Consider the following 14,364-nt stretch of genomic DNA (forward strand, 5'->3'; position numbering starts at 1 on the left):
AATAATCCATAATCAAGTTCTCTTTATTAAATAATATGTTTTGAAAACATAGTTTGAAATATAACAGAATTAAAACAAGTACAACAATAGACACAAATTAAGATATAAACTAGTATATAATATAATATAATGAATTGCCAAATGATATTAAGACGACCAATAATGACGACAAATTTAAAAGAAAAATAAAGAAATATTATAAGGAAATTGAAGGTTGAATAGATATTTTAATTATAATAAATATATTGTAGTATAATGAAATAGACAAAAAAACAGTTTTGAATTGTAGATATGTTAAAAATATTGTGATTTTACATAACAATTGCAATAATAATAGTTTTAGTTCAAAAACTCAATCTAAATTTTAGATTTGAGATAAATAAACATAACTAAACTATTAAATACAATCTTTATACAACTTACCAATACTTTCAGCAATTCAATATCCACAAAAACACTTTAAAACCACAATTTAATTCAAAAACAACAACCGTTTCGCTTTCACATTTATATTCAAATCCGCCATCTTGCCATCCTGTCAAAAATACATTCAGCACAAAAAGTGTTACCCGATCCCCACCACCAATCCCTGTATTCCCTCTCCACTTGTCCCTCAATCCCTTCCTCTGGCAACACTATTCGACAGCTTTCAGTGTGTGCGTGTAGTTCTGCCAATATGGCAGCCAGTTCCAATTCAACATCATCGTAATAAATGTTTTGTACAAGTTTTTACGTCAATTTTCAAAATTACAATGTAAAGGCGACGCCTTTTTAAATTAAACGAAACTCATAAAAAATCAGCAGTGAAATGTGATAAGTGTATTTGATTAGTTTTAGTGTTTATTTCAGTTTTGGGTTCAGTTTTACTGGAATATGGATAATAACAAACAAATGAGTAAGTAAAGGATTTATAATGTAATAGTAAAATGATAATAGGTTTTGTGTGTGTTTATATGTATTATGAGTATTTTATAGGTATTTTGCATATGCATTTTATTATTGTGTGTTATTACAAAGACTTGACATAAGGAAAGTTTTGCTTCCGAATTTTGTTAGTAAAAATGTCAAAATTCAGTTGAAATTTTGACAGATATTTGTTTTATTTGTGCTCGACTTTAACCATTAATTTAATAATTAAAAAGTGTTTGAATATTGATAAAATTTTCGTGAAATAATATTTTGACAAGTACAGATGATATATATATATATATATATATATATATATATATATTATTTATTTATTTAAAAAGTCAAAAATTTGTGCAAAACTTCACACTACTCAAAATTTGCATATAAAAGCTAGTACAAAAATTACCACCTACAAATTAGTAATTTTCAAATGCGATTTTAAAGTATACCGAGTTGCTGTAGGGCATTATAATGTTAGACAATATTATAAATCATTTAATTTCCTATAAATTTGTCGAATATTTTGTTTTAATCAGACAAATCGTTTAAAAGTTACAAGAGTTACAAGAAATCAAGACATGAAGGATTGAGCTGTAAATTTATATAATTAGAATTGTGTTTTTGGCGGTTCAATTGAATTTTAAAGTATACCGAGTTGCTGTAGGGCATTATAATGTTAGACAATATTATAAACCATTTAATTTCCTATAAATTTGTCGAATATTTTGTTTAAATCAGACAAATAGTTTAAAAGTTACAAGAGTTACAACATATCAATACACGATTGATTGAGCTGTAAATGTATATAATTGTTTATTTATTTATATAATTAAGTTTTTGGCGGTTTAATTTGAATTTTAAAGTATACCGAGTTACTGTAGAGCATTATAATGTTAGACAATATTATAAATTATTTAATTTTCTTCAAATTTGTCGAATATTACATTTAAATCAGACAAATTGTTTAAAAGTTACAAGTGTTACAACAAATCAATGCATGATGGATTGAGCTGTAATTCTATATAATTGTAATTGAGCTTCACGCGGTTTAATTGAATTTTAAAGTATACCGAGTTGCTGTAGGGCATTATAATGTTAGACAATATTATAAATCATTTAATTTACTATGAATTTGTCGAATATTTCATTTACATCAGACAAATTGTTTAAAAGTTACAAGAGTTACAACATATCAATGCACGATTAATTGAGCTGTAACTCTATTTGATTATAATTGTGCTCTTCGCGGTTTAATTGTATTTTAAAGAGTTGCTGTAGATCATTATAATGTTAGACAATATTATAAATTACTTAATTTACTACAGATTTGTCGAATATTTCATTTGCATCAGACAAATTGTTTAAAAGTTATAAGAGTTACAACTTTAAGGATTGAGCTGTAATTCTATATAATTATAATTAAGCTTTTGGCGGTTTAATTGAATTTTAAAGTATACGGAGTTGCTGTAGGTCATTATAATGTTAGACAATATTATAAATTATTTAATTTTCTTCAAAGTTGTCGAATATTTCATTTAAATCAGACAAATCGTTTAAAAGTTACAAGAGTTACAACATATCAATGCATGATTGATTGAGCTGTAAATGTATATAATTGTAATTGAGCTTTTTGCGGTTTAATTGCATTTTAAAGCATACCGAGTTGCTGTAGGGCTTTATAATGTTAGACAATATTATAAATCATTTAATTTCCTATAAATTTGTCGAATTTTTCATTTACACCAGACATATCGTTTAAAAGTTACAAGGGTTACAACAAATTAGTCGACGATTGATTGAGCTGTAATTCTATATAATTGCAATTGAGCTTTTGGCGGTTCAATTGAATTTTAAAGTATACCGAGTTGTTGTATGGCTTTATAATGTTAGACAATATTATAAATTACTTAATTTACTATAAATTTGTCGAATATTTCATTCAAATCAGACAAATTGTTTAAAAGTTACAAGAGTTACAACATTAAGGATTGAGCTGTAATTTTATATAATATAATTGAGCTTTTGGCGGTTTAATTGCATTTTAAAGTATACCGAGTTGCTGTAGGTCATTATAATGTTAGACAATATTAAAATTAATCAATTTTCTTTAAATTTGTCGAATATTTCATTTAAATCAGACAAATCGTTTAAAAGTTACAAGAGTTACAACAAATCAATGCACGATTGATTGAGCTGTAAAACTATTTAATTATAATTGAGCTTTTGGCGGTTTAATTGAATTTTTAAGTATACCGAGCTGCTGTAGGGTTTTATAATGTTAGACAATATTATAAATTATTTAATTTCCTATAAATTTGTCGAATATTTCATTTAAATCAGACAAATTGTTTACAAGTTACAAGAGTTACAAAATATCAATGCATGATTGATTGAGCTCTAATTCTATTTAATTATAATTGAACTTATTGAATTTTAAAGTATATCGAGTTGCTGAAGGGCATTATAATGTTAGACAATATTATAAATTATTTAATTTTCTACAAATTTGTCGAATATTTTGTTTTAATCAGACAAATAGTTTAAAAGTTACAAGAGTTGCAACAAATCAATGCACGGCAGATTGAGCTGTAATTCTATATAATTGCAATTGAATTTTTGGCGGTTTAATTGAATTTTAAAGTATACCGAGTTGTTGTAGGAAATTATAATGTTAGACAATATTATTATTCATGTAATTTTTCATAAATTTGTCGAATATTTCACTTACATCAGACAAATTGTTTAAAAGTTACAAGAGTTACAAGATATCAATGCACCGTTGATTGAGCTGTAATTTTATTTATTCATAATTGAGCTTTTGGCGATTTAGTTGAATTTCAAGGTATACCGAGTTGCTGTAGGGCATTATAATGTTAGACAATATTATGAATTATTAAATTTACTATAAATTTGCCAAATATTTTGTTTAAATCAGACAAACGGTTTAAAGTTATAGGATATACAATAACTTTTACTTACAGTATAAATGTCTTATCCTCATAATCCTTGTCCAAACCAAGTTCAATCTAGACTATTATTATGAATCTTATTATATATATATATATATATATATATATATATATATATATATTAATGAATTTATTAATGAGTTGATTTTATGCAAGATTCATCTGTTTTATTAATAATTTTACTTTCGCTTAAAACCCATCAATATTTTCTACTTCATCCATATTTCATGTACAACTTTTTAAAATCTACTTCGAATCCAGTTTTTGTAAATAAGTAAATTTATTCTGCACATTCTTCTCGTCTTGAGTATTTTTGGCAATAATTTGCCATTTGAACAAATATTTATAAATATGAATATGAATATATTCAATGAACAGATAAAAATAATAGATAAATTCGATATATTTGCTTATCACCATTAGTTATGTGAATTATCAATTTAAAATTCAATTTATCTAGCAGATTTGTTCAATTCATTTAAACTTAAATGATAAAAATATATCTGAATGTATTGTAACTCACAAAATAAAAATTCTTTAATAGAACAATTAATTTTAAATTAATATTTGTTCATAACGATTAAATTCTTATTAATTTTTTAATTACAATTCTAGTTATACTTTTACTTTTTTTATATCAGTTGTTATTTTATTTATTGATACTTACGAGCAAATATATAAACTAGTCGTGTATGGCATCGTGCCTTAAGGCAAATTGCTTGAACTTCCCGTACCGTAAAGAAATACTCGACAAATTGTAAACGTTTTCAAATATATTATTACAAATACTGTAACTTTCAATATTTTTGCTATCCTGTTATATCTGAGCAAATCAAATGTAAATCATAAATAAATCAATTTAACTCCAGAACATTAACAATCGTTAATTTCATAAAAAATAGTTGCCTTACTTACACAAAATTGAAAAAGTGCTCCCGTATAGTCACAGTCTAAACGCATTTGCAAATAATTCTGTGCGACATTTTCACCTATACTGTGCTTATCTTGGCGGCATTTTCACGTTTTTCAATAGTTTTTCACAAAATTGGAAAAGTGACTACATAAACAGTCTAAACGCACTTGGGTAAACATTTGTATCAGAGTGGCGCTCAGACTGTGATTAGCCTGGGTGAGTTTTTGAATTTTTAATCCAAAATTATAAATATATTTTTTAAAAAATAAAAAAAGATGTAATAATTTTTTATCTTCAAAAACAATTGTTTTGTCAATACAAGCAGAAAGTTTTTTTTAGATAATTCAAATCGGACGCTTAGTTCACTCAAAAACTGCCATTTTTTGCACATTTAGCTCTGTATCTTTGAAATGGTGGAACCTGCCTTTGCCAAAAACTAATCACCTCTTCTCCCAATCACTACTAATTGAATGTTTTTTAGATAATTCAAATTCGACACTCCGTTCTCTCAAAAACTCGATTTGTATTTTCTGTACTCTTTACTCCGTATCTCCGTAACGGCTGGACCTGCCTTTGCAATAATTACAATTATAATTGCACATTTAGTTCTATTTATATTATCATTAATTTTGAAGATTTTTCCTTACTAATTTATCTCACTTTAATTTTGTTATATATATATTTTGCTGTATATATTTTTTTATTCTACAGTTTTAATAAGCAAAAATAAATTAAATAAATTTTGGACCAATTTTGGAGTCTCTCTTATAAAAAATTACCCTATTTTATATCTTCTACTTTTTTCAATTATTTATATTTAAATTCATAAATGTAATATTTTATTTTTTCCATATGCAATATATAAATTCCAAATTTTGCTGCATTTCTGATCTTTATATATAATGTAGATATCAGTAGTAAAAACCCAATGATAGAGTGATTCATCCATTTCACTCCAATACTTACAATACAATATTTTTTGTCTAACAAATATCTCATATTATCCCACTTATTAATTACACTACTTATTAATTTTATTATTATTATTATTTGCTTTTATTTTATATTAAATCAACAATTTACGTATATCATTTTATGCAAAATTCTATTCTTTATTTTGTGCTCTTTTTATTAAATTTATATAATTGTTCATTACTGTTACTAAACGTTAATTATTTAGCAGTTGTAACAAATATAGTAATTAAAAAAAAAAATCCCACTGCACTATTTATAGTACAATAATATTTTTACACTTATTTATACAAAAGAACGACTAAAGAGATATCTGTTTTAAGCTATTACGAGATTTAAAGTTAAAATGGTTCCGAACTAAAAACTCAAACTTAATTAAGTTCTTGGAAAGCAATAAATATTCAGATTTATGAAGAGTCGAGATAATATTTTGCCACTTGTTTATACAAAAGAACGACCTAAAGAGACATCTGTTTTAATTAGAGAAATTTAAATTCAAGTGTAACATGTATCAACTAGTGCTTGCGTTTTATTACCGAAAAACCGGTATTTTTAGGTAAATACCGGTTTTTATACCGGCGCAAATTGTACCGGTGTACCGGTTTTTCGGTATCTATTAATTGGATCTAGTTAATTTCTGTAGGTGTAGTTTCTTTTATATTAAACATTTTATGTTTATATTACCCGAGTGCACGTCTTCGTACTATTTAGTTTTCCATTTATTGCTACAATCTAACTATATTTCTATGAATCAAAAAATCCTAAAAAATTTCCTTAACAAACTTCAGGAAGATTTATGAAAATCCGAATAATCGTTTAGAAGGATTAACCTTTCATACCCCATTACAGAAAAATTTTGGTTTTTAAACTATTTATTTTTGCTGAATGATGGCTAGCATGTTAGCCGAAACGTATCATAGGTATCAAATGAACCTACAAATAAACAATTCGTACAAATTACAAAATAAACAATTCCTACAAGTTGTATTCTTCGAACTTATATAGATAACTTTGCTTGAACTCAACTCGCGTCAATTATGAATTACAGTACAGTAGATATTTCTACTGCAATATTATTTATATCAGTTTAAAATTTCATTAATTGAATAGATTTATAACTATACTAGATGACCCGACATATTTTGTCCTGTACCCATGACTACAATTCAAAAGTTCCTTTTTTTTAATAACCTATACTGATATTTATGAATTAGTTAAAATTTATTATGTTTTTTACACTACAGCCTGTACCGAAATGTACATACATCCTACATAGGTGATCTTAAATGTACAACTGATTTAAATGAAATGATTGAACAAATTTATTTTCAATAGCTCAATTTATTTTAATGCCAAGGGTTATACAATTTTTTAGTCATACCTGTAGATGTAGATCTATAAATGAATGATTTTTTTGTTTATTCACGACTAATACATCGATTTTTCTAATTTATCATACAAAAATTCATCGTTTGTCTTTGTGATTTATAGCATAAGATATACATGTTGGAAATTGCAGTCTTTATTGCAATTAAATTTCGAACGAAATAAAAATCGACTTTGCTTTTTCTTATCTATCATTATAAAACACCGATTTATTAAGATTTTAATTGTTATAATTTTGTTCATGGCATGATTTTTCTTAAAATGTATATTTTTGGAGATATTTGCAAAAAACGATGAAAAGCGCCAAAAAGAAACAAATTTTCAGTAGTCAGTAATTTGATGTCAAAGGAGCCTAAATTATTTTCACTTTTAAACTTGAGAGTAAGATGAACCTAATTCCAAAAATTCATACAAATTGGAGCACAGTCAAAAAAATCAGACACAAAACGCTCCATTGACTTGAGTGAATATTTCGTATCCAATGCCAAACATATGAATTTTTGACAGAATGAAACTTCTAAATAATTTTTTGAATAAGTAGATTTTGTTTGTATTGTAGTAAAGTAAGGCAAAACACGACTGCATTAGTTAAAAAATAAAAATCAGTCGAAGTGAATTATAGGCTAAGTTTGATGTGCGATCACTGACAGACGCATGTTGACTGTAAATCTTATATTATTTTAATTTTTGGCACATCTCAGCTGCTTTTCGGCAATAATAATGTAGGCATTACATTTTTCTTATTTGTAATCATAAATATATTATATTTAACTTCCCGTAGGGCAAGTTATAGTAATCGCAAAAAAATCGAAAATGAAAATTTTTATATATCTTTACGTTTCAGAGGTTTCTGAACATTTTGGCATACCTTAGAAAAAATGGATGTATGTGTGTGTGTGTGTGTGTGTGTGTGTGTATGTGTGTGTGTATGTATGTATGTGCGTGTGTGTATGTATGTGCGGATACAAATTTTCGTCGACGATTTCGGGAACACGGATCAACCGATTTGAATAATTCAAAAAACATTTTACTTGTATTGACAAGATGAAGATTTGATCAAATTTTCATGAAGGCAGGTCTAGCGGTTTCGGAGATCTAATGATAAAAGTAAAAAAAAATGCCATTTGGCGGTCAAAAATGATCATTAGACATATGCACATCAAATTATCAGATATTTTATAAAGATTTTAACAATAAGTATAATTTTTTTTTACATTTGTATGGGTTCCGTACCAATGCTTATCCGTTAGACGGCGGCGCGGCAGTTGCGCGCTTTGACATTTTGTCTCTATGCAGATAAAGCAGTACGATTGCTTTGAAAAACAGTTCAGAATTTCCAAAGTATGTCAAAATGAAAAAAACATTTTTTTTTTCAAAAAAATTTTGTTTTCAAAAAAAAATTTTTTTTCAAAAAAAGTAATTTTTTGTCAAATTTATAGTTTCTCTCTAATTTTTTCGAAGTAAAATTTTTTCAAAAATGTTAATCGTTTTTAAAAAAATAATTTTTGGTACGGGAAGTTCCAGCAATTTGCCTTAAGGCACGATGCCTTAATTGCCTTAAGATAGAATTCCACTTACAGCTAGTTTAATATTGTCTTAGCCTATAAGTGTATAGAAATGTTTAGCAAATGATAGGCTTCGTTTGTGTTTAATGTCAAACAATGCCTCAAATATTTTCAAAGTCAAACAATGATAAGCGGGTTTTTTGCAATTTTTTCCATTCATTTCTACAATCTAACTATATTTCTATGAACCAAAAATTCCTAGAAAATTTCCTTAACAAACTTCAGGAAGATTTATGAAAATCCGAATAATCGTTTAGGAGGATTAACCTTTTATACCCCGTTACAGAAGAATTTTATATATAAGATATTTATTGTTATTTCCCTCGGTTTATTGTAAGCAAAACAATTGCAAATGCAACTTTTGCCGCCGATTTGTGTCGGTTTTGCTGCCGAGTCAGTTTGTTCGTGAAAGAAATTCCTCCTCCGATTTTTTCTCACGACTTACGCACCGTAATCGTGTTTTCATTGTATCGAAATAATTATTCATAAATAGTAAATAGTTTGTTACTATACTTCTACACACTTGGTTGTTGGTTAGTTGATGCAGAAAAGTTTAAAAAAATTAAATCTTAAGATAATTATAAGTATTTTCGCGAAACAAGTGCGCGTTGTGGGAGTGAAATTTTTGGAACTGATGACATGAAAGGAGAGAAAATCTTGAAAGAAAATAATAGATTTATTGTATTACTAATTACAAAAATCATTATCTCATATTCAAAAATAATTTAAGTTAAAATAGAACAGAATAATAAAACATCACAGTTAAGTGAAACTTCTTGAAAAACTAGTGGTGCATGGCATCGTGCCTTAAGGCAAATTGCTGTAACTTCCCGTTACGTAATGAAATATTCGAGAAATTTTAAACGTTCTCAAATATATTATTACTGTTACTTTCATTATTTTTGCTATCTTGTTATATCTGAGCAAATAAAATGTAAATTATAAATAAATCAATTTATCTCCAGAACATTAACAATTGTCATTTAATTTAGCATTCAATTTCAAAAATAAAAATAGTTTCAATTTGCTCAAAATTGAAAAAGTGCTCTCGTATAGTCACAGTCTAAACTCATTTGCAAATAATTTTGTGCGACATTTTCACTTATACTGTGCTTAGCTTGGCGGCATTTTCACATTTTTCACGAAATTGGAAAAGTGCGTATAAACGCACTTGGGTGAACATTTGTACCAGAGTGGCGCTTGGACTGTGCTTAGTCTGGGTGATTTTTTGAATTTTTTGAATTTTTAATCCAAAATTACAAAAATATTTTATGGAGAATAAAAAAAGATGTAATAATTTTTTATCCTCAAAAGCAATTGTTTTGTCAATACAAGCAGAACGTTTTTTGAATCATTCAAATCGGATGCTCAGTTCACTCAAAAACATTTTTTGCACATTTAGCTATGTATCTTCGAAATGGCGGGATATGTCTTTGCTAATTTTTTCCGGGTCCAAATTTCATTCGTTAGTCAGTAGAGTTTCTTTTCTCTTAAAGTTTTTTAAAACTCATTTGTCATTTTACAAATCTTCAGGTTGCTCGTCAGTAGAGTCCATTTTGTCCTAATATTTTAATTTGCTCGTCAGTAGAGTCCCTTTTTCCTAATATTTTCATTTGCTCGTCAGTAGGATCCTTTTCTCCTAATATTTTTATTTGTCAGTAGAGTCCCTTTTTTTCCCAATATTTTTATTTTCTCGTCAGTAGAGTCCTTTTTTTTTAATATTTTCATTATGCTTGTCAGTAAAGTTTCGTTTTCTTACAATATTTTCAATTTGCTCGTCAGTAGAGTCCCTTTTTTCTTACAAATTTTCATTTGCTCGTCAGTAGAGTTCTTTTTGTCCTAATATTTCAATTTGCTCGTCAGTGGAGTCCCTTTTTCTCTCAAAACGTTTTAAGCAATATTTTGTTTGTCAGTAGAGTTCTTTTCCCAATCATTACAAATTGCATGTTTATAGATCATTTAAATCCGATGCTCCGTTCTCTCAAAAACTGGATTTGTATTTTCTGCACTCTTTGTTACGTATCTCCGTAACGGCCGGACCTGCCTTTGTCAAAAACTAATCAGCACATCTCCCTATCAATAGGAATTGAATAGTAAATGAATCATTTAAATCGGTTGATCCGTGCGCCCAAAAACGTGGATGGAAAAATGCGGACATACAAAACACACACACACACATCCATTTTTTCTGAGGTATGCCAAAATGTTCAGAAACCTTCAAAACGTCGAGAAATTCAAAAATTTTCATTTTTGATTTTCGGCCCATTACTATAACTACCTTATGGGAAGTTAATAAAAAATAAAATATTAAGTGTAAAAATAAAGAGAGCATTTGAAAAGAAATGTAACTGTAGCGCCAAAACATTTTTGATGATAACCTAAAATTCACTTTACCCAAACTTTCATTCAACGTTAGTTATAATTCAAAATTCTTCCAATATTTTTTATAATTTTGGTAATTTTGTATCAATACATATCGAATTACAATCGAAACAATTAATTTGATAAATTAGATTTATATTAATAATTTATTTTTTATTTTTTAGTAACTGCAGTCGTTGAATACAATTACAACGCCGTCGAACCGGATGAGTTGAATTTGAGAAAAGGCGACATTTTGCACTCGATAAAGTGTTCCCCAGGCGGATGGTGGGAAGGAACCCTTGCAGGAAGGACTGGCATGTTCCCAGATAATTTCGTCAGAGTCATTTCGATGGGAGACCCTTTGAACGACCAAACTGTTACTATGAGGTCAGTGGGAAAATAAATATTTATGTAAAGGACACACTTGGTAATTAAATATTGGGTTACGTTATTTTTATATGGCAACACTGTGGTGATAATGTTGCTCTTTAGAATAAATAAAAATAGAACTAAAATTATTATAAGTGTACTAGCTGTACCGGTTACGCGTTTAATGTCGTAGATGGCAGCTTTTCGGGCATAACAATACGCACTGTAAAATATGTGCTGTCCCACAGTTGCTCTTATAAATCAAAGAGGCGTGACGTTTGTATAATTTTAAGGTTGGGTTTGACAGTTGACAACATTGTTGTTTATGCAATTTTGAACAAATTTGCTGAACATTGCATTAGCATTAGTCAAACGGTTCAAAAGTTACAAGTAGAAAAGTAAATAAATGCACATATGAGTCATTTATTTCATTGTATCATGTTTCATTATTTTCCAAGTACACTGAGTTGCTGTAAGTCATTATTAAATTTTCTACAATCTGATTAAAAGTTATGAATTAATAATAAACAACAAACGCACCTTGCACTTTAAAAATAAACTCAAAACATTGACTCATGCAATTTTAGTACGTCTCACACGTTTTATTTTTTATACAAAATTACAACAACTGCTATTTATAATTTTAACAAGATTTTTTTACTATTATTTTTAACAAGTTTTGCACATATGGCAAAAGAAATCTAACTGAAATTGTTATAACTGTACTAGCTGTACCGGTTACGTGTTTAGTGTCGTAGGTGGCAGCTTTTCGGGCATAACATTACGCATTGTAAAATTTGAGCTGCTCCACAGTTGCTCTTATAAATCAAATAGGCGTGACATTTTGTATTATTTTAAGGTTGGATTTGACAGTTCACAATATTGTAGATTATACAATTTAAAATAAATTTGCTGAAGATTGCATTTACACTAGTCAAACAAGAGATACAGTAAATAAATGCACAAATCGAAAATAATTAATTTTGTAAAGGACACACTTATTTTGTTCAAAATGTTATCTTGTGGGTTACCTTGATGTTGTGGTAATAAGGTTGCTCTTATGAATAAAATGGGCTTAAAATAGTATTAAAATTGTTATAGCTGTACTAGCTGTACCGGTTACGTGTTTAGTGTCGTAGATGGTAGCTTTTCGGGCATACCATTACGCATTGTGAAATATGATCTGCTCCACAGTTGCACTTATAAATCAAATAGGCGTGACATTTGTATTATTTTAAGGTTGGGTTTGACAGTTGTATATATTATTCAATTTTAAATAAATTTGCTAAACATTGCATCAGCATCAGTCAAACGGTTCAAAAGTTACAAGACATATAGTAAATAAATGCACAACAGAGTCATTTATTCCATTTTATCATGTTTCATCAATTTCTAAGTATTTTGAGTTGCTGTAAGTCATTTTTAAATTTTCTACAAACTGATTAAAAGTTATATTTCAATAATAAACAACACACGCAACTTGCACTTTAAAAATATACTCAAAACATTGACTCATGCAATTTTAGTACGCCTCAAACGTTTTATTTTTCAAACAAAATTACATCAACGCATATTTTTGCTATTTATAATTTTAACGACATTTATTTCATATTTCTATTAACTATTTATATTTTTTTATATTTTGCACATATTGCAAAAAAACGCGAATAGACTTTAATATTTGTCGCCGGCTGTGTTTTCCTATCAGAAGGAATGTGGCAAAAAACTTGATAAGAATTAGCCGGTGTGTTCGTTTGCTTAAATAATAATAAACATCGAATGTTATTTTATTCGGAGCGATTAGAAATTTTTGCACGTACATATAACGTTATTAATCATGTGTTTTATCTAGAATTTTGACGTATGTTTTGGAAGAGAAATGTTAAGAGATAGTATTTAAAATAATTATTTTAAATATTAAACTTTGGGTTTGGCAGGGTAAAACTTGATAAAATTTAAGGAAACCTTTATTTTTATTTGTTTTATACTATTTTTTCTTAGGCATTTTATTTAATGAGCAATTAGCATGTAGTATTCAATTATATTTTGCAAGCTTTGAAATTAAAATAAGCAATCGATTTGTATGTACGTAGTGATTCACACAAAAACGAGTCGATATCATCATTTTTATTTATTGTCGGGTCGTATGTGACTCATTTCTACTCAAACATACTGAGAGAGGATAGAATTTATTTGTAGATTGGGAGCCAACGACCGAAAATACTCCGAAAATTGCATTATTGTTTTGTATTTAGCTATATTTCATGTTTTTTTATAAATCAAAAGTGTTGATCTCTTACAAGGACCTAATTTACACCTATTCTAAGAAAAAAATCTAATGATCCAGAATTTTTTTCTAGACATTCATCTTCTTGCTTGTGTCGGGTCTTCAAATCAAAATTGTTGACCTTCTACTCGACAAGGTCCTTATTTATAAATCTATTCTTAAATTTTTTTGGGCCTACGATAACCATCTGTTAGCCATTTCAATTTTGGAATTGTACTGGAATTCCAAAATCAAATCCTTAGGTAAATCTTTAATACTTTAATGTACAGAAAATAATTAGAAAGTCGAATTGTATTTCGAAATCAACAAATATGTTATGTGGCTCTTGCCTGTTTTATTCTTGATCCTCATTTGTTTTTTTATTTTAATCATTTTTTTAAAGAAGATTTCTTTTTACTCAAATGTACAGAGTAAAATTAGTGTTCATATTTTAAAATCCGAAGTGATATTTATTGTCATCCTTCATTTGTATTACCGGTGCTTATTTCCAGATTATTTTGGAGAAGATTTTGTGCTCAAATTTACCGGAAAATCAGATCTTATTAGATATATGTCTAAAACTCAGCTAGTTTTTTTTATATTTCTGAAACAAGGGAATTTACAACCTTGACTCTCATTATTTACATCTAT

The 14,364-nt window shown here is 27.8% G+C and overlaps 1 protein-coding gene across 1 annotated transcript in view; it reads left to right on the forward strand.

The window, feature by feature from the left end:
• The first annotated feature begins 685 nt into the window (after positions 1-685).
• The window catches only part of LOC113389187 (SH3 domain-containing kinase-binding protein 1), a 49,579-nt gene continuing 35,900 nt past the window's right edge, over positions 686-14,364 (forward strand). Inside the window, exons 1-2 of the mRNA XM_026626244.1 lie at positions 686-895; positions 11,261-11,465. Of these exons, the coding sequence (XP_026482029.1) occupies positions 874-895; positions 11,261-11,465 (227 nt within the window). The 5' untranslated portion in view covers positions 686-873. The remainder of the gene's footprint in view (positions 896-11,260; positions 11,466-14,364) is intronic.

This window comes from Ctenocephalides felis, unplaced genomic scaffold (genome assembly GCF_003426905.1).
Source record: "Ctenocephalides felis isolate EL2017-DRISC unplaced genomic scaffold, ASM342690v1 CF-g0.4_SCAFFOLD_03573, whole genome shotgun sequence".
NCBI classification, from domain to species: domain Eukaryota; kingdom Metazoa; phylum Arthropoda; class Insecta; order Siphonaptera; family Pulicidae; genus Ctenocephalides; species Ctenocephalides felis.